At 35.8% G+C, this 19,206-nt stretch overlaps 1 protein-coding gene across 12 annotated transcripts in view; it reads left to right on the top strand.

Annotated features, from left to right (window-relative positions):
- LIN54 (lin-54 DREAM MuvB core complex component) overlaps nucleotides 1–19,206 on the top strand; it is an 81,124-nt gene that overhangs the window by 31,704 nt on the left and 30,214 nt on the right. For 6 of the 12 annotated variants that reach the window (XM_026509841.4, XM_044388129.3, XM_026509840.4 and 3 more), the window contains exons 3-4: nucleotides 2,452–2,575; nucleotides 9,385–9,527. The exons of 3 other annotated variants lie outside the window; for them this stretch is intronic. In XM_026509841.4, the coding sequence (XP_026365626.1) occupies nucleotides 2,452–2,575; nucleotides 9,385–9,527 (267 nt within the window). The remainder of the gene's footprint in view (nucleotides 1–2,451; nucleotides 2,576–9,384; nucleotides 9,528–19,206) is intronic. 3 more of the 12 variants (XM_057309706.1, XM_048212018.2, XM_026509842.4) reach the window with 1 other exon arrangement.

Raw genomic sequence — 19,206 nt, 5'->3', positions numbered from 1 at the left:
ACTCCCCACTGAGCAGGGAGCCTGACGCGGGGCTCTATCCCAGGACCCTGAGATCATGACCTGAGCTGAAGGCAGACACTTAACTGACTGAGCTACCCAGGCGCCCCCAAAAAAGAACTTTTATTAAAAAAAAAAACTAACAAAAACAAAAGAAACCCCGTTTAGAATATCGTTCCACTTGTCCAGTTTTTAGGCAACTCAAATCTTTCGAACTCCAAAGTTACCTACAAAGCTCTCAAGCACAGGAAAAAAACAAATAAGAAGCTACACATTTATGTTTCCTCTTTGGGCACCAGAATATTTGGCTTAGTATTATGATTCTCTGGTTTTTTTCCTAGACAATCCTCAGCGTTGTCTTAAGTTTAATCAGAGTATTGAAACTCTTAGGGTATGGACAGCAGGTAAGGGTGGAAGAAGGAGACCCATCTTGAAAAATGAAGAAAAGAGGTGACAGTTGAGGCCAGAGTCAGTAACAAAGAGGTATAGTTACACTTAATTACAGATATATAAACACTTTCCCATTTTTCTTGTGCATAGTATATAAAAGTAATTAATAACTAACAGTCTGGAACAAAATAACTCCTTATTAGTTTCCAAACCGATACAATACAGTGTCAGTAATTATCTGCATGTATTATTTGATCATATATTTGGCTATCTTATTTGTAAAATTCCTTTTTTGTTTCATTTTTGTCTTTATCTGCTGATTACATAAATTTGGTAAAAGTGATACTTTATGCTTTGTTTTATTTGATAAAGTAATTTTGTTCTAGAGTAGGTTAGAATTTAATAATGCAAAAAGTATGGTTCATTGAAGGTACTATAAATTGTTACTTTCAGCAATGTGCCACTAAAGAAGCGTAACCACAAGGGCAAATTGGAATTGTTCATTTAAATAATTAATGTGCTTTTGGTTGTATTATTTACATTTTTTTTCCTGATTGGTAAGTATTCATATGGTCATATGATTGTGAAAATCAGTTAAAAATAGGGAAATACTCTAAGCTCCTAATCTTTACTTTATAGTTAAGAATATTTAAAAAAAAAGAATATTTATCACAATACATGGGTTTCCAAGAACATCAGTCCTTTTTCCTTTTGAGATTATTAGTAGAAAGGCAGTAGATGATATATTCTGACATCTTAGAATTTTCGACCTGTTAACACAGTTGGGAAATATATTCCTTTTATGTCTCCCAGACTGCATCAGTTTTTTGAAGTATAGTCACGCATTTATTTGGGTATATCAGTTTTGCAAGCTGGGTTTGTTTTTGTTTTTGTTTTTGTTTTTTTTAGTATAGTAATGGATCTCCTTGTTTTGTTTTTTAAAGCGATTTGTATTTCATTTATATTTTGTTTTGTCACTCACATGTTCTGAGTGTAAGAAAGTAGTATATTCTAGGTTTACGGTAATGTATTGTTTAGTTTAATTTATAATTTGAGCACAAAGCTGGTATTTATGTAGTTCTATGATCCATTGCAGCTACTGGTATATTTCTGTCATTCAAGTTGGTCATGTTTGTTCATTTTAAGTCATTATTTCCAATATTAGCCCTTTCAGAGCCTCAATTTTCTTATCTGACAAAAAATAAAATTAATATTTAATGTTGTCCCTATCATAGCTAAATTTCTGCTTTTAACTTTTAGAAGAAGCTATATCTTTGCATACATTGTTAATTTCAGTATTAAAACATTGATAACTCTACCCTCCTTGACTTGTGGAGAATTTTAGTTCAGGTCAACAGTGTGCTGCTATAATTTAAGATCTGGGATGAATATAGACCCTACCTTCAAATTGATAGTCTAGTAAACAATACTTTAGCAAGTAACATTTCTAGCACCTTTGCCTTTAGAATAGTCTTTGTTTTACCAAACTTGTCTCTTTGTATCCTAGGGCATTAACTTGTTCAGTTCTTTGTATATCTACTCCTGAGATACATATAAAGCTGAAGATCTAATCAGAAGCCTGTCTTTATTGTTTATTTATATTTTGCTTCCAGGGGCCAATGTAACTGCATTTTCAGGTGGCTTCATCATTTGCATTATGCTTCTTTAACTGACTCCTATCTTCCTATTATTGAATAATTTGTTATTTTGGGAAAGAATATTGCTATGTCATAGTGTTTTAGTATTGTTTATTAAATAAGCATTATTATTAAACATTTCTAAATACTCATTTGGTTTTCATCATATGCATATTATCCTACAGACTACAATAAGGATTTACAATAAAAATGCAAAGGTATTGCTATATATTGGCTTAAGGATCGGATCGTATTAGTATTTTGATGAATAGCTGCATTTTAGGTGTTTTTAACATGAATACTTAAATATATTCTGTTAAATGAGCTGGTTTCACTTGTACTTCTGTATATCAATCTTCTGTTTAATTTTGATTGAATAGGTGTTTTACAGAAACAGATCATCTTCATAGTTATTTATATATTTCAGATTGCTAAGAAGCCTCGAACACCAACCTCTGGTCCAGTAATCACGAAGCTGATCTTTGCAAAACCAATTAATAGTAAAGCAGTTACAGGACAGACAACTCAAGTATCACCACCAGTCATTGCAGGTTATATTTCTTTATAGTTTATTAAGCTATATATTTACCTTCCTTTTAGGTTTAAAAAGGGCTGTTCTGCCATCTTGAAATGTTTTAGTGCAACAAGTAGGGTTATTATTATAAACCATACTAGTTAATTAGAAATGTGACACTTACCAAATGTGTGCTTTGAGCAAAATGCCTTATCTCAAAATCAGTCCATTACTTTAGTCTCCTTAGTTGTTTTACATGAAAGTAGCAAAGTCTTAAACTCCAAGAATACTAGCTAACATTTATCTAGTGCTTACCACGTGCCTCGCACTATTCTTAGCTCTTTACAAAGTGACTTAAATAGTCCTTGGGCAATCCTGTGAGGTAGGTATTAATAACAGCCCCATTTTGCCAGTGTGGAAATGGAGGCGCTCAGCTCGTAAATGGTCGAACTAGGATTTGAACCCAGGCAGTTTGTCTCTAGAGAACATGTAGTTAAGTTTAATATGTTTAAATTAATACCGTGAGAGTACAGTATTTCATGGTTTCTGTTTGAATTTTTGGTTTCGGTGTGTTAATATGCTTTATATGCAGTTTTCTATGAACAGAAAATTGTCACAATGATAGTAATTACTTAAGTGATAACAGAATTTTAGCTATATTTACCAGCAAGTTCCTTAGTGTGGCCCAGTTCTCTTTTATTATATACTTTAAAATTTGTCATCACCAGTAACTGTAACACCTCAAATCTTGACTTCGACTATTTTATTGTCTTGTATTCCCAGTCTAGCAGTTCTTTGACTTAGAGATCTCTGATCCATTAACCCTTCTATTTTCTCATTAATAATCACCCACTTCCTGTCCTCAGATTCTTCCTTAGTCAACATGGAGTCCATGACCCATAATTATCACTCCTGAGCAAACACCACTGATACTCTTTTCCCTTTCTCCTATAATGGCTTACATCCATCTTTCTTCTTACTTCTTTCCTGGCAGGCTGCTCAGTACTTCTAGAGACACACAGCCAAGGTGACTGGTCTTTAATTCAGAGCTATACTAAATGACTGTTTTCACCAGTTAGGAGCTCATTTATATTTCCTTTGTGTTAAGGGCATGTGGAAGTACCTCTGGATAGTAGACTTGACTAGAGACTTTCAAATGCTAATTACCCATTCCTAGAAAGTGTATTCTTGATGAGGGTATTTCAAACATTAACTAACCATGGGGGGGAGGTGGGAGGGGATATACACTAAAATCACCTACTACTGTTTTTGATCAGTTTACAGAGAGTGTAACAATAGACAACTCTGAAGTCAATGGCAGTGATCTGTCATTTTCCTGAGGCTTTGAATTGTATATAGGGAGGCTTCTCATTTTAGTAAGTGAGAGGAGGCATGGAAAGATTGTAATTTGAGGGTAGTGTTGGGTGAATGAATTTTCTCTTTTGGCCCTCAGCAGAGATTTGTGATGTTATAGGAGGCTGGTGGCTTGAGGGCTGTCATGGGAGGCAGGTATGGCCCCCGAAGAAAGACTGGAATGGGTTTAGATTTGGAGCTGGTTCAGGAAGTAGGCTTCAGTTGGCTGCAAGTAAGGAAGGCTTTGGATATATTGATGAAAAAGGGACCCCATCAGTCCTCTGGGAGGCTTTGAGAGGTTTTGGTGGAGAGGGTTAACCAAGAGGAATGTCTCAGTGCAGTGGGGTTTATTTTTGTTTTACTAGTTTTGAGTTTGAGAGAGTTCCTTAAAATTTTTAATTATGTGGGAAAATTATATGCTAAACAGTTGTGGTGTTTGCAAAAGTGTCTGAATGAATATTTGGTCAATGCCAAGATTTTACCTTTTTTACATTTGACTATAATGATGTTGTTGCTGGGTCTTTGGGTCATTTATATAATGTGTTTGCACACTAATCATAGCTTCACCTTTTAATTATAGGCAGACTTATTGGCTCTATCAAAAGGCAGAGATAGACTTCTGTTAAATTTTATTAGACTTGTTGGCATTAAGTTCAGTTGGAGAGAGAATTTCTACTGTCAACTGATTCATCATATAGCCTTTTAAATTCATATGAGCCAAATTTTAAACGACTGAAGTAGCTTTCCTGTTGAATTCTCTTTATCACAGGGAAGTTATATCATCTTTATATTGCAGCTCTTGATTTTTCAAAGTACATTTAGATTGTTTTTAAATGGCTTTTGGGCTTCTCATTGAAGATGGATATCTTTTTCTGTCTTATAGTCAAGATAAACTTATGTTTATATATAAGTGATTTTTCTAAAATGCAAATCTGATCTTGACATACCCTTGCTAAGATTTTCTTGGCTGTATCCATTTCTTATCTATTTCTTGGCTTCAGTCTGTCAGATTTGGATTCAAATGCCAGTGCTTTCTTAACATTAAAGGCATTTCTGGGGCGCCTGGGTGGCTCAGTCGTTAAACATCTGCCTTCGGCTCAGGGTGTGATCCCAGAGTCCCGGCATCGAGCCCCACATCAGGCTCCTCCGCTGGGAGCCTGCTTCTTCCTCTCCCACTCCCCCTGCCTGTGTTTCCTCTCTCGCTGGTTGTCTCTCTCTCCATCAAATAAATAAATAAAATCTTTAAAAAATATATAAAAATAAATAAAGGCATTTCTAATTGAATACATACTTTTTTCATTTTCACCTCTTATCATTTCCATTCTTACTGATGTAACTTATTTTAAGAGATTACCAAATGGACCATGTTCTCTTAGGACTTAGGATCTTGGCATTTTCCTTTTATTTAAAATGCCTTTCTTTGCTATACTCTTCCCCTGATTGTCTCTTATGTATTCCCATAGAACTTAATTTTACCTATTAAATTCTTAACTTTAACTAGACTTCTTTAAATTTCATACTGGTTTTTAATATTTCCATTAGTCACATTGTATTATAGTACTTGGTTTTCTTGTCTATCTCCCCTACTATATTTGTAATTTTTCTTAGTAGTAGTTTTTTTGCTTTGTTCTGTTATCTAAATTTTAAAAATTTATTTATATTTTAAAAATCGTTGTAAGATAAACAGACACGAATTGTGGTATAACATATATAACATTTTAATAATTTTCAAGTGGACTGTTCAGTGGCATTAAGTATATTCACACTGCTGTACCACCATCACCACCATCCATCTCCAGAACTTTTCTCATCTTGCAAAAGAGAATCTCTATACTTATTAAACAATAACTCCCCTTTCCTCCCTCCTCCCCAGCTCCTAACAGAGACTTTTTGTCTCTGTCAATTTGATTACTCTACATAACTCATATACATGGAATTATACAGTATATGTTCTTTTGTAATTGGCTTATTTCACTCAGCATAATGTCCTCATAGTTCATCTGTGTTGTAGTATGTAAGACTTCCTTTTTTAGGCTGAATAATACTCCATTGTGTGTATGTACCACATTAATGGTAGCTCTTTTATCTTGTTTATCTTTCTGGACTTGGCACAGTTTCTGGCACATAGATGTGGTTCAGCGAATGTGTGTTTTTGGATGAATGTGTATGTCATGGAAGCGATGTGGTGGTGTGGAAGGAGCTATTGGGAAACTGGGGTTTTAGTCATGGCTCTTCTATTGATTTTGTCTATGATCTTGGATAAATAATTATCGATTCATCTTATTTCTATAAAATGTTGATACCCGACACTTCAGAAGGCTTCGGAGATGGTGAAATGAGATACAGAGGTCCTCGTTCTCGGAGCTCCGAGGTACAAGGTTCTACAGTGGAGCGAGCCTCGTCAATGTGAAAATATTCACTAATAAATTAATCTCTTACAGAATTAGTCCTCCCTTAGATAAGTGAGCTCCCTGCCTGCCTCCTAGCCCCCCATCTTCTGGAGTATGTCTCTTGCTTCTTGGAGAACAACCAACAAGAGTGTAAATACCTTGCCAATTGACTTCAAGGGAAAATTATATAACTTGCATACTTGCTTGAATCTGTCTGCAGAGCCACGGATAAATAGGGATTTAGAGATTAGATAATCAAGAGAGATGTCATCTGGATGAAAAATAAGCAAGCCCATGGAAAAGAATATCTTGAATTTTAAAGAGGTATAGAGGGTTCTTGGGAAAATTGATGAAATTCTGAACTATTTTGGCAGAGATGACTTTCAGTATAATCAAGTTGTGCCCATCAAACAGAATCTGTCATTGTGTTGACATACAAATTTTCAGAAGAATCCTCTTTCCCCCAGACTTAGCAGTTCATCCTAAGAGTTAGTGTAGTTTTAATTATAAATTGGATTTTTGTTAAATATAAGCCTTCCCCCAAAGTGAAAATTTTACTCTTTAGTTTCCTTTGTTATTTAAAATAAAATTTTTGTCCCTGTTTTCAATGAATTCATTTTTAAGTGTTCTTTTTTCTGGATCAATTATTTTCAGGAATTGAGGATTTCCTGTATTGTTCAGAAACTTTTTTCTGAATCTGTATAATGCCGAACAAATAAGAAATTATAGTAATAACCTTAAAATATGAACATTTTATGGAACTGTGTCTTTATTGGTAATTTATTTTCGTGACATAATGGTTGTTGGGGCTTCAGGTTTATCCCACAGGTATTAGTTTTAGAAACTAGAACAGGCAAACATTTTACTTCAGGCAGGCTCAACACTTTAGGGTGGCCTAAAAATATTTGTTGTAGATTCAGTTAGTTTATGTAGAATTGACTTATTTAGTTATGATGTAATTCAGGTTAAAAAAACAACTCTCAGCTGAAATTCGTTAATGACTATTACCAATGAAATTAAATGTAACCATGTACTACAAAGAAATTGAAAAAATTGTATTTAAAATATTTTAAAAATTCGGGGCGCCTGGGTGGCACAGCGGTTAAACGTCTGCCTTCAGCTCAGGGCATGATCCCGGCGTTGTGGGATCGAGCCCCACATCAGGCTCCTCCGCTATGAGCCTGCTTCTTCCTCTCCCACTCCCCCTGCTTGTGTTCCCTCTCTCGCTGGCTGTCTCTATCTCTGTTGAATAAATAAATAAAAAATCTTTAAAAAAAAAATATTTTAAAAATTCATAAATGTCAGATAAACCTGATTTTAAAAAGAAACTGTGTATACTGTGACACTGTTAACAGAAAAAACAATCCAGAAGTTCTTAAGTGTGAGTTCTCTATTTTTGTCTAAAGAGAAAGTCCTTTTTTTTTCTCTTTTTCTCTTGCTTCCCCCCCCTTTCATCTCTAGATATATCTATGAATTTTTTTTAATTTTATTTTTTTTATTTGACAGAGAGAGAGAAACAGCCAGCGAGAGAGGGAACACAAGCAGGGGGAGTGGGAGAGGAAGAAGCAGGCTCCCAGCAGAGGAGCCTGATGTGGGGCTCGATCCCAGGACTCTGGGATCATGCCCTGAGCCAAAGGCAGATGCTTAACGACTGAGCCACCCAGGTGCCCCTATATCTATGAATTAAATCATAGTATCTAAGAGGGAATTTTAGAGATAATGTAGTTATCTACCTTTTTTCTTTCTTGGGTGCTTGAATTCCCTCTTTAGCCAGTGGATTTGATTATACAGCATCTGGTTAGAACACCTTCAGGGACTGAAAACTCACTTGTGGGAAATGGTCATTTCAGTTGGAAATTTTTGTTAGAAGTTCTTTCCTAGTGCTGAGCTGAAACTTGCGTTTCTGTGTATTAGCACCGTATATCCAATGTACTAGAGTGGCTCTGATCCTTCCACGTGACAGCTTGGATCAGTCAGGATAACCTTGGCTTTCCTGCCATAATAAACAATCTCTAAGTCTCAGAAGTTTAAAAAATTGTACTTTTTGTTCATACTTGATAAGATGATCTACATGTCCACTGTGGATTAGAAAGGGGGCTCTTTTTATCATGGTCTCTCAAGGACCCAGGCTGACAGAGGGACTGTCATCTCAGATGTGGCAGAGGGAGGGAGAGCTTTGGAAGGTCTCGCATAAGCAGTAAATGTTCTGGCCCAGAATGACACACATCACCTCTACTCATAATTCATTAGGTAGAACTTGTCATGTGGCCCTAACCTAATCACAGGGTGTGGGGATGGGTCAGAAGGGCAGTTCTACCTAGAATGCCCAGAATGGGAGAGAACCAGAATACTTGGTGAACGGCTGTCACACACAGTCTTTCAAGAATTTGGAGGTGTGTCATGTCTTTGTACTCCTCTCTTGCATAGGATACAAATTCCTAATATTTCAGTTCATTGTGATATGATTCCCAATTTCCTAAGCATCCAGACACCCTTCAGTTTTTCTCTGTTTTTCCTGATGGGTATTGTCCAGAAGGGAATACAGTATTCCTGCATTCTTGTTGGAATTTTTTCTTTTCCTTTTGGCAGTCTAAAAATCAGGTAGTATTAAAGCAAACAGTGTTCAAGTTAGTCTGATAGCTTTTATAGAGGTGGCTTTAAACTGTGTCCTGAATGGTTTAAGTTCAGAATAAGACAGCTGTAGTATAGTACAGAGATTAAGTTTTGAGACTTGGATTCAAGGCCTGACTTTCAGGAGCTGTGTTATACAGGGTATGTTGCATAGTTGTCCTGAGCCTACTTTCTGATTCTGATTTATAGAACTTAACAGGATTGATGAGAATATGAACAGAAGTGTTTTCACGGACTTTACATACAGCGGTATTAAGATACTAAGTGTTAACCAAGAAGCATTGCTTTGTTTCCTTCCGATTAGTTTCAACTTAGTTCATTAGGGACTCACTTGAGTGGTTAGTTCATACCTGGATACCTATGAAGTAGTGGACATATATGCTACAGTCCTTGTGGGTGGAGATCATCAACACATACATTTTTATATTATTACTGGAAAAAGCCAAACTGATGTGCTGCCTCTCATTTGCAGGTAGGGTTCTTTCACAGTCTACTCCCGGGACTCCATCAAAGACCATAACAATATCTGAAAGTGGTGTTATTGGATCAACTTTAAATTCTACAACACAGACACCAAATAAAATAGCCATCTCACCTTTGAAATCGCCAAATAAGGTAAAAAAAAAAAAAATTAGCCACAAACGCCCAGTGTTGTGGTTAATGCCTTTATGTTCTTACTAGTCACTTTAGATACTTCAGTTTTAATATATTCCCAAACAAGTAATAGGCATTCATCGAATACTAGATTAATTTAGTAATCAGGGATTTATGGCAGAAAACAAAAACTTACTCTAAGCACATAGTAACCTAGTAATCATTTTGCATGCTAAGATAATTTCCATGGCCCATATGAATGTGGGTACAACAAAAATCTTTTGAATGAGGTACATGATGTGTTTAGTTCTTCAGTTAATATTTGTGCAAAATTATTGTCTTTGGGAAGTCACATATGTAGTGACTATATGAATATAAAATGTTAAATGTAACTTTATTATTATTTTGATAAAATACTCTGTTTTCTGCTTAAACTGTCCTGGGTTTCATGGAGAGCTGAGCTTTTGCTGGGAAACAGAGTACCCAGAGTACTAGAAATTGCCATCAAATGCTGGTAACCAGATTCTCAGAGTTTTTAGACTTAAGTACAGTTCATTCAGAGCATTCAAAAGCTTTTCATAATTTGTTTTCATTTTAAGGTAGCTATCATTTTACTCTTAGGTCAAGTAAGTAGTCTTCACCCACTTTCCTAAAACATACAGAGTCATTATACCAGCATAACATTTTGAAAAGGTATGTTTTAAAGGACATATTCAGGTGGAAAGCTAAGCATCATTATTCTGAAGATGCTGCCTTTGTGATTCTGGAAACTTACTACCCTTTGTACCGTCTTTTTCCTTAACTTACTATTATTCATAAATGGAACAACCATTAAACATTAGTTTTACATTTTTTAAAAAGTATAGCTGTTGGTTTCTGTCTTAGTGAGACTTGAATATAATGTATAAATGTAATGTCTCTTACAGTTCATTAAAATGGGATTCTACCTGCATAATAATAGTAGAAAATAATTACTTAAATGAATTCAATAGATATTTGAGTGCTTACTATGTGCTATGCATAGTGATAAGCACTGGGGATAAAAGCATAAAGTTTTTCATTTTAACAGGGAAGTTAGACTTAAACATTAAGAATTGCCCTACAGAATCATGATGGTCACAAGTGGGTTGATGAGCTCTGCTGTGTGTCAGGAAAGGTTTATACAAAGGCTGTTCTTGAAAGGTCTTAACCTTAAAGGTGTTTTGGGTCTTAGCTGTGGGTTAGCAGCTTTCTGGATTGAAGTAATACTTTACACAAAAGTGGAAAATTTAGTGGCCCTTTGAGGGAACTGCATTGCTTGGTAGTGTGAGAACTGAGGGTGCTGAGGTTAGGTGGAAGGTGTTATTATCTTCAGGGGAGTTTGCACTGTATTTTTCTTGAAGACTTTCAATGGCTTTCCATTGCTTCTAGGGCAGTGGTGTCCTCATCTGCTCATTGGGATCACCTGGGGAATGCCTGGTTCTTATCCCCAGAGACTGTTCTAATTGATCTGGAGTTTGGCCTGGTATCAGGATTTTTAAAAGCTCTCTAAGTGATTTTAATGGGTACCCTAGATTGAAAACCACTACACTAGGATAATACGAGATTTGCATTTTTAAAAAGATAATTCTTGTGGCATTATGAAAGATATTTTGGAGGAAAGTAAGTCTCAATTCTGAGAGAGACCAGTTAGGTTAGTGATTCTCAACCTTGGCTGAACTTTCGAAGCACCCTGGGACCCCTTGAAAGCACTAATGGCTGGGTCCTACCCTGACTCCATTTACATGAGGGTCTGTAAGGCGGGGTCCTAGGTATTTTAATATTTTAAAATTCTAAAGTGTGGGCCAGGGTGGGAAATCACTAAGTTAGATTGTTATAGTACTTTATGTTTGAGTTAGACTAGTAGCTAAGGGGCTTGGGAAGAAGAGATGTCTTAAAAGAGATTTAAGACATAAGACTGGATGTCAGGGTCTGAGGGAGAGGAAGACTCTGGGATGACTCCTAGATTCCTGACTTGAATAACAGAGTGGGTGGCGGCAGTATGGACTAGTATGACTGGTATACAGGCTATACCTGACGGCGTGCAAATAGGAACTAGCTTTGTTCTTCTCTCATCCTTGACTTTAGTCATGAGATCTTGGATCTTCCTTCCCTGTCTCTTGACTGGTTATTTTTAACTATAAGAACAAGCCTTATTTTGGTGATTAAATTCACAGGTATGAAGAGTCTAGGCAAAACCTTAAATCTAGTTGAAAGCTTCTCTCTTCAACTCAGACATAATCATGGCTCTGGGACCATGTAGTGGAGAAGAGGAGTGTAATCCGTTTCTTCCTCTCTTCGACCCCCCCCCCCCACCTTTCTGCTTTCTACTGATTGGAAGGAAGATTAGAAGAGAAAGGACAAAGTTTTATATGACTGGGACTATTATAATCTAATGGCCAGTGTGGCAGGTGTCCCAGTGTGGGCTTTTACAGATGTGCATTTAGGAAAGTTTTTGGACACCCCTATGAATATGTCCACATTGCCCTGTTCTTTATCAAGAGTGTGGTACACACTCAGGCTATCTTTGGCAGTTTTCTCCTGGCCGTCTCTTGCCTCCTGTAGTCTGCCCTACAACCTTTTACTGCCGAGCACCCTACAGCAGAGGCACATGTCTTTGGCCCATCAAGATGCTATAGCCCTTCTGCAGCATCTGTTTGGCTAATAGGAAACCTGTAGAACCCAGTGTTAGAAGTGCAGCTTGACTAACCGCTGTCCTTCATGTTCTTGCTCTGCCATTTTAACAGCTCCATCCAACCTCTTGCTGTCACAATTCTCCAGTCTGGGACCAGTTTCTGTGTTCACATATGTCCTAAAATCCTGGGGGTATGTGTCAGGTTCTCCCAAGAACTCTCTCACTGCATTCATTTCTGGTGTGGCTAGACCAAGATAGGCTTATGAGTTTATAACACACGCGCGCACGCGCGCACACACACACACACACACACACGGTTTCTTTATCACAATATGTTGCCAGCCAAAAACTAAGATGTCCATTTTTTCCTTCTTACACTTATCACCTAGTCTATCCCAGAGATTTTCTTGGAGAACCCCTGCCTTTGTTCTTACTGAGGTATAAAGCCTTCATTCTCTCTGTTTGTAAATTCACATCTATTTCCAGTCTGTTTTGTTTCATTTTCAATAGGCAGGAGGTGGATGATAGGGATGCTCTCTTTCAGTAAGTCTGCCACGGATATCTTGTCTTCCTTTTTAGAGTGTGGGGGTTTATCATTTGTAGTTCTCAGGCTTGGAGGACTCACTTCAGCCCGATTTGAGATAGTAGGAAAAAAATCACATTATCATTTTACACTAGAGAGGGAATATAGAGAGAATAGCTGATTTGGGTAAGATACTGTTTAATTTTTGGAGATGTTGGTCATCGAAGTACCCACTGATTATCTAAAGGAAGATGTCCATTAAGAAGCTGAATATAGGCAGTGACTAAAACTGTATATAGATGAAATCAACCAGGGAACGTGAGGTTGTGTGTAGAGAGAAGAAAGCAGGACCGAACCACAGAAATATTAAGAGTTAGTAGAAGAGAGGAAGTCCGTGGAAAAAAGGAATGGTAAGAGAGGTAGTAGGAGAAACTAAAAAAAACTAGAAGGGGAGATGACTTCAAGAATGATGTTGGGCTACAATCTCAAATGTCAGGAAAGTCAATTAAGAAAAAGACTGAAAAGTAAGGATTTGCCCTATTGATCAAAAGTGGTCAAAAGGAAACTCCCAAATACCTGCCTTTTCCTACCTGCCAGCACTCACAATCTGACTACCATCTGCCTTGAATAACCAGGAATTCTCTCATAATTTATCCCTGTTTATATTGGGTTCCATCCAAAGGCCCAGACTCCTACATCACCTTTTCTCTCTCACATCTACAATCTCCTTAAGGCTGTCAGTATCTTCTATCCCTCTTCCCACCTATCCCCTACTCTTGAACTCCCTCCACTGTGCCCTCCCTGGAGTTCATAATCAAAAGAATACCCTAAATCCTCAACCTCTTTACTGAATGTTCCTTTTATTTTCTTGTTCTAACAGATACCCGACTCTCCCCTAGGATACTGCTTCCCCAGCAGACCTCTTGAATGATGACCATTTTTTTCTCCTTTAGTCCTTAGGCCACTGAGCCTGCAGTGGAGGGGACAGGACTGCGTGTCTTCCTTGCTTCTTCTCATTACATTCTACAGACCATTCTCACTGTCTTCTGCATCTTTGAAACTAATGTTATCAGGTTTGTTTTGGAAGTCAGGCATGTCTAATGTTTTCTCGATTTACTTGATACTCTGGTTGTCTGTTATTGTAGGACATATTTCTTCCATTTATTTTCTAAAGTAATCCTCAGTTCTCTAAAGTATTTATTAGATATGTAAATAAGCACTAAACCAATGAAAATATGTTTCTACATGGTTTACTTTCTTCTTGCTTTAGATTTTAGCAATGCTGTTCTCCTCTACTTTCTGACATTTAATGTCTTTTGTCCTGTAATCTTATTCTTACCTTCAAGTACTATTTTTTTTCATGGCATATTTGGATTTATTTCAGAAATGCAGTGTGATTTAACATTCAGAAATCTATCCATCGAATTCATAACATTAATAGGAAAAAGAATAATTTTACAAATATATACAGTACCTCTCAATACATGTGGAAAAATCCTCGTGGTAGCCAGCCTCCATTTTGGTTAAAAATACTTGAAACAATAAAAATAGAAGGATACTTTCATAATTTGAAAAGGAAGAAAATACATCAAACTTCATGTTATGGTGCAGTGTTGAACAAGCATATCCACTTCCCACACTTGTTCAATTCTACCATAGGCCTGCATTAATGCAGTATTGCAAGAAAAAGCAACAAATGGCATAGGGTTTCAAAAGAAAGTAAAAAAATGTCACAGATTACATATTATGTTATTATATACATGTAAAATTTAAGAATCTGCTATTGAACTATTAGAATTAATATATAAATTTAGCAAGATTAATGTATAAATTTAGATAGTCAATATAAAAAATCAATATTTCTAGACCATTTGTATTTAATATAATTGTTCATATGCTTGGATTTAAATCTTGTGTCTTACTAGTTATTCTCTGTCTCATCTCTTCCTTTTTTTTTTTTTTTCTAACTCTTTTTCTGCCTTCTTTTGGGTGAATTGAATAGTTTTTGTGATTCTATTTTATCTCCACTATTGGCTTATTATAGTTTAAACTTTTAAAAATTTATTGGTTGCTCTAGAGTCAAATAATACATTTTTTACTTAATGTAGTCTACCTTTATATTCATGAAACTTCATTTAGGGTAAGAACCTTACAGTTGAGTACTTCCAGTTCTTTTCTCCTATCCTTTATGCTGTCATTGTTAAACATTTTACTTTTACATGTTATGAACTCCATAATACATTTTTGTTTTTGATTTACACAAAATTACCTTTTAAAATAATTAAAAATAAGAAAAGTAAGTCCTTTATTTATTTTCATTTTAGCTATATCTTACACATGTCCTTTCTTTCTGTAGGCCCCAATCTTAGTTTGGTATAAAACTCCTCCCTAAAGAACTTTCTTTAGGAGGGGTGCCTGGGTGGCTCAGTCGGTTGAGCATCCAACTCTTGGTTTTGGCTTGGGTCTTGACCTCAGGCCCCATGTTAGGCTCCACACTCAGTGGGAGTCTGCTTGTCCCTCTCCCTCTGCTCCTCCCCCCACTTGAATTCTCTCTCTCTCTCTCTCTCTCTCTCTCAAATAAAGAAATAAAATCTTTAAAAAAAAACTTTCTTTAGGAAAATTAAAATTTCTTTTAAGGAAAATTCTGCTGATGAGATTCTCTCAGCTTTTGTATTGCATGAAAAAGTCTTATTTTGCCGTTACCTTTGAAAGATATTTTCATTGGGTAAAAAATTCTGGCTTGATAGTTCCCCCAGTGCTTTAAAAAAGTCACCCCATCAACTTCTAGGTTGCATAGTTTTTGGCGAGAATTAATGCTGTAATTTTTGTCTTTTCTCCCTTTGTAAATGTAATATGTCTTTTTTTCCCCTGCCTACTTTCAAGATTTCCTCTTTATATTTGGATTTCTCTGGTTTGACTGTTATGTATCCAGCTATGTTCTGTGTTATTATTGCTTTCTTTTTATAATACATATTTATCTTGATTTTAAACTGTCTTGGATGTATAATTTATTGTCTTTTATTTTTTTGAAAACTTTTGGCTATTATCTCTTCAAATATTTCTTCTGCGTCATTCATTCTCTCGTCATTCTAGAACTCTATTTTCAAAAACGTTGGACTGATATAGTTCCATAGCTCTAGATACTCTCTTGTGTGTTTCCTCTCCCACTTTGTTTTCTTTTTGTTTCAGTTTGGGTAATTTCTATTGACATGTCTTCAGATGCATTGATTCCTTCCTCATTTGCGTGGAGTTTACTGACTGGGCCCACTGAAGGACTTCTTCATCACTGATAATTGTATTTTTTAAATTTCTAGCATTTCCATTTGACCCTTTTCTTCCAGTTTCCATCTTTCTGCTGCAGTTCCCCCACAGTTCATTGCGTGTTGTCTTACTTTCCTACTGAATCGGCTAATATATTAATCATAGTTATTTTAAAGTTCTTATCTGATGGTCACAACATCTAGGGCATCTCTTAGTCTTCCTCTCACTTTATTGCTGGAATGGCTGTCTGGACCATTTTTTAAAAAAAAAATTTTGGATTTTTAAACTTTTGCATCTAGGGTGGGGAAACCATATTCTGTTAAAAGTAGGTGACTTAGAACACAGAGTGAAGCTGGGCTGTTGATTTCAAATCTGATCAAAACGATTTCAGGATAGTGAACTTTTGGATAAATGAAGCTCAGGAAAGGTTTCCAGACCCTGTGTTCTAGAAAATTGGGTGGCTCAGTCAGTTAAGCATCTGCCTTTGGCTCAGGTCATGATCCCAAAGTCCTGGGATGGACCCTTCATCGGGCTCCCTGCTCCTCGGGGAGCCTGCTTCTCCCTCTCCTGCTGCTGCTCCCCCTACTTGTGCTCTCTCACTCTCTCTCTGTCAAATAAAAAAAATCTTAAAAAAAAAAAAAAAAAGAAAATTGGATCAAAGAAATGAGAGGTTAAAAACTTTGAAACCCTTTCTTCCCACTAATTTGGTCTTAGAGTAAATAAATACTCCTAAAATGTAAGGCCTCATCATACTTTATGTAATGTTAATGGTTACCTTTTTTTCCCTTAATGTCTTTATGATGAACGTGAATGCATCTTCAAAATATCTTACTCTCTACTTTTGAGAGTTTATGCAAATTATCCTTGATATCTTTGAATACACCTTACATATACTTCTTGTCAGTTTTGCTGTCCAACCCAGGGGAGTGCTTTTCCTTTTTGGCTTTTATTTGGTAAACAACTCTGTCCTGTTTGCCCTGCCTGTGGTAAGTAATTGAACCATCACCTAGCCATTTAGAATGTAGTCTGCCATGTGAGGCATTTCAGAGCATAAGCTATGTATGGGTGGTTTAAGAAAAGCTTAAAAAATAACAATAATAAAGTTTCTTTTCTGATTTCTATGACCAGTATAGCTTCTTGAATTCTTCCTACTTCTGGCTCTTCTAGCTTGGAAGAATTCTATGAAGCTTTTATAATTAAATTCTAGATTCAACAGTTTCCTGTAGTTGCTTTGTCATTTATCTCTCTGTCCCTGTATCTATTAATCACCTTATTTTTAAAATTCATTTCAGAGTAAGTTGTACATTTCCAGTATACTTCTCCCCAAATATTTCATCAAGCATACCATTAACTAGAATTCACTCTTTGTTTAGAGGTTTTTCATTGGAGGTGAAATTTATGTATACTGAAATATGTCGATCTTAAAGATACCATTAGAAGAGTTTAGATAAAATACATATATCTATGTAACCTAAGTCTCAGTTAAGATAAAAACATTATTATTAGTGTAAGAAGTTAAGAAAAGTTTTTCCTAATTATTTTTTAATGTGTCTGGATAAACAAGGCACGTATCACTTGAGACGTTTTGATAAAAAAATTTTTTTGACATATGTCCTAGAAATTGAGAAACAAATGGCTGCAGATTATTACAACTTTTTGCTTGTAGTTTGGATAGGTTCCAGATTTTTTTCTCTCCACTAAATTAAAAGAAGACCTAAGTGAGTTTTCAGAGCATTAGAAGTAATTTTTGGTGGTAGAATACAATGTAAGTTTGGGTATAAAATTCAGGAGTTGTTCAGAATATTAACGTATATTATTATAATAATTATTCTCCTGTTTATGTATACTTATTTGTGCAAATAATGTTTTTAGTATTTATAAGAAAAATAGAAATAGAATTGGTGCTGAACTTTCACTCTTGCCATATGTAATATTCAGCTGTGAGTATGGGAAATAATCTTTAAAAATGAGTGCCGTCATCCCTTTCACTAAGAGATGCATTCCAATAAAATCTTTTTTATTTGTAATAATCACAATTTGTAATGTATTTATGTTGCTTTGATTAACTCTATACAGTAATTAACTCAATCCAGACAAAATTATGTAATACTTAGAGCTTTACATTAGGGTAATGGGAAATAATGCTTTTAAATTTTCAATTTATATACATCTTCTTGTTTCAGAGGATTATAAAGGAATTTCAAGCATAAAAATGTTACACTAGAATAAAATTTTTAGAGTTCATGGAATTAAATGCAAGTTCACAGAGTAAAGGAAATAATGTAAATTTCCTACTGCTAAATAATGGTTTATTTGTATTTTAAAAAATATAATAGATACTGGTGAGTATTAAATCACTGTGTTGATTTGATTCCCTGGAATACATTATAAAAAGTGTTGTGATAGGTTTATTTTAATTTTACTAATATTTATAATAGGCTTGAAATTAAAATAACCTGAATGATGTTCTTAGTCTCTCTGAAGGTTATCTCCATTCTAGCCAGCTGGAAGGGAAAAGACTTAGAAAAGCACACGTGGGAGGCTTTTATGGGCCAGACCTGGAAATATGCATCCATTCACTTCACTAGCTAAAATAAAACTGAGTTGCGTGGCCTCACCTTAACAAGAGAGACTAGGAAATATAATTGGATGTATGCTCAGGAAGCAGAAGAGACTGGATTTTGGTTAGCAGAAGGCAGTCTGTAGCATACTCATCCATATATAGCATAAGAATGCTACATTAACATAGGTAATTGACATTTGTCAGGAAATTGGGAACCTGAACAATAATGAAGGTTTCTGTTATAGAGAGATACTCTTCTATTCTGTGTTTATCTGTGGCTGTCAATATTTATTGAGGTCAGTGTGTCCCTTGTGCTGGGACTGTGGGAACTATAGAAGAGCTTACAGTAGTGGTTGGGCAGACAAAATTGAGTGCACATAAAACAGCAATGAATGATGAAATAGGTGCTTAGTTGTGTAGTATAGACAAGATGGTTCAAAACTAAAGAGAGGTAAGTCCTGGTATTCCTTCATTCACCATTTACTCAGATACTTAATCAATGCCTACTATGTGTTAGGGGCTGTGCTATGAAACAGGAGAGAGCAAAAATAGAAGTGTGGAACCTAAAGCCTGTGGAGGTTGCGGGAGGGAGTGTGACAGAAATAAATCAAATAATTATACAAACATATAAAATTGCAAAACCATGAACAGACTTATGATGACATGAGATGCTATGTAAGGAGATAGGATGATTTGAAGG

This window comes from Ursus arctos, unplaced genomic scaffold (genome assembly GCF_023065955.2).
Source record: "Ursus arctos isolate Adak ecotype North America unplaced genomic scaffold, UrsArc2.0 scaffold_9, whole genome shotgun sequence".
NCBI classification, from domain to species: domain Eukaryota; kingdom Metazoa; phylum Chordata; class Mammalia; order Carnivora; family Ursidae; genus Ursus; species Ursus arctos.
Note: the sequence above shows the minus strand (reverse complement) of the source record. Positions and strands in the feature narration are given on the sequence as shown.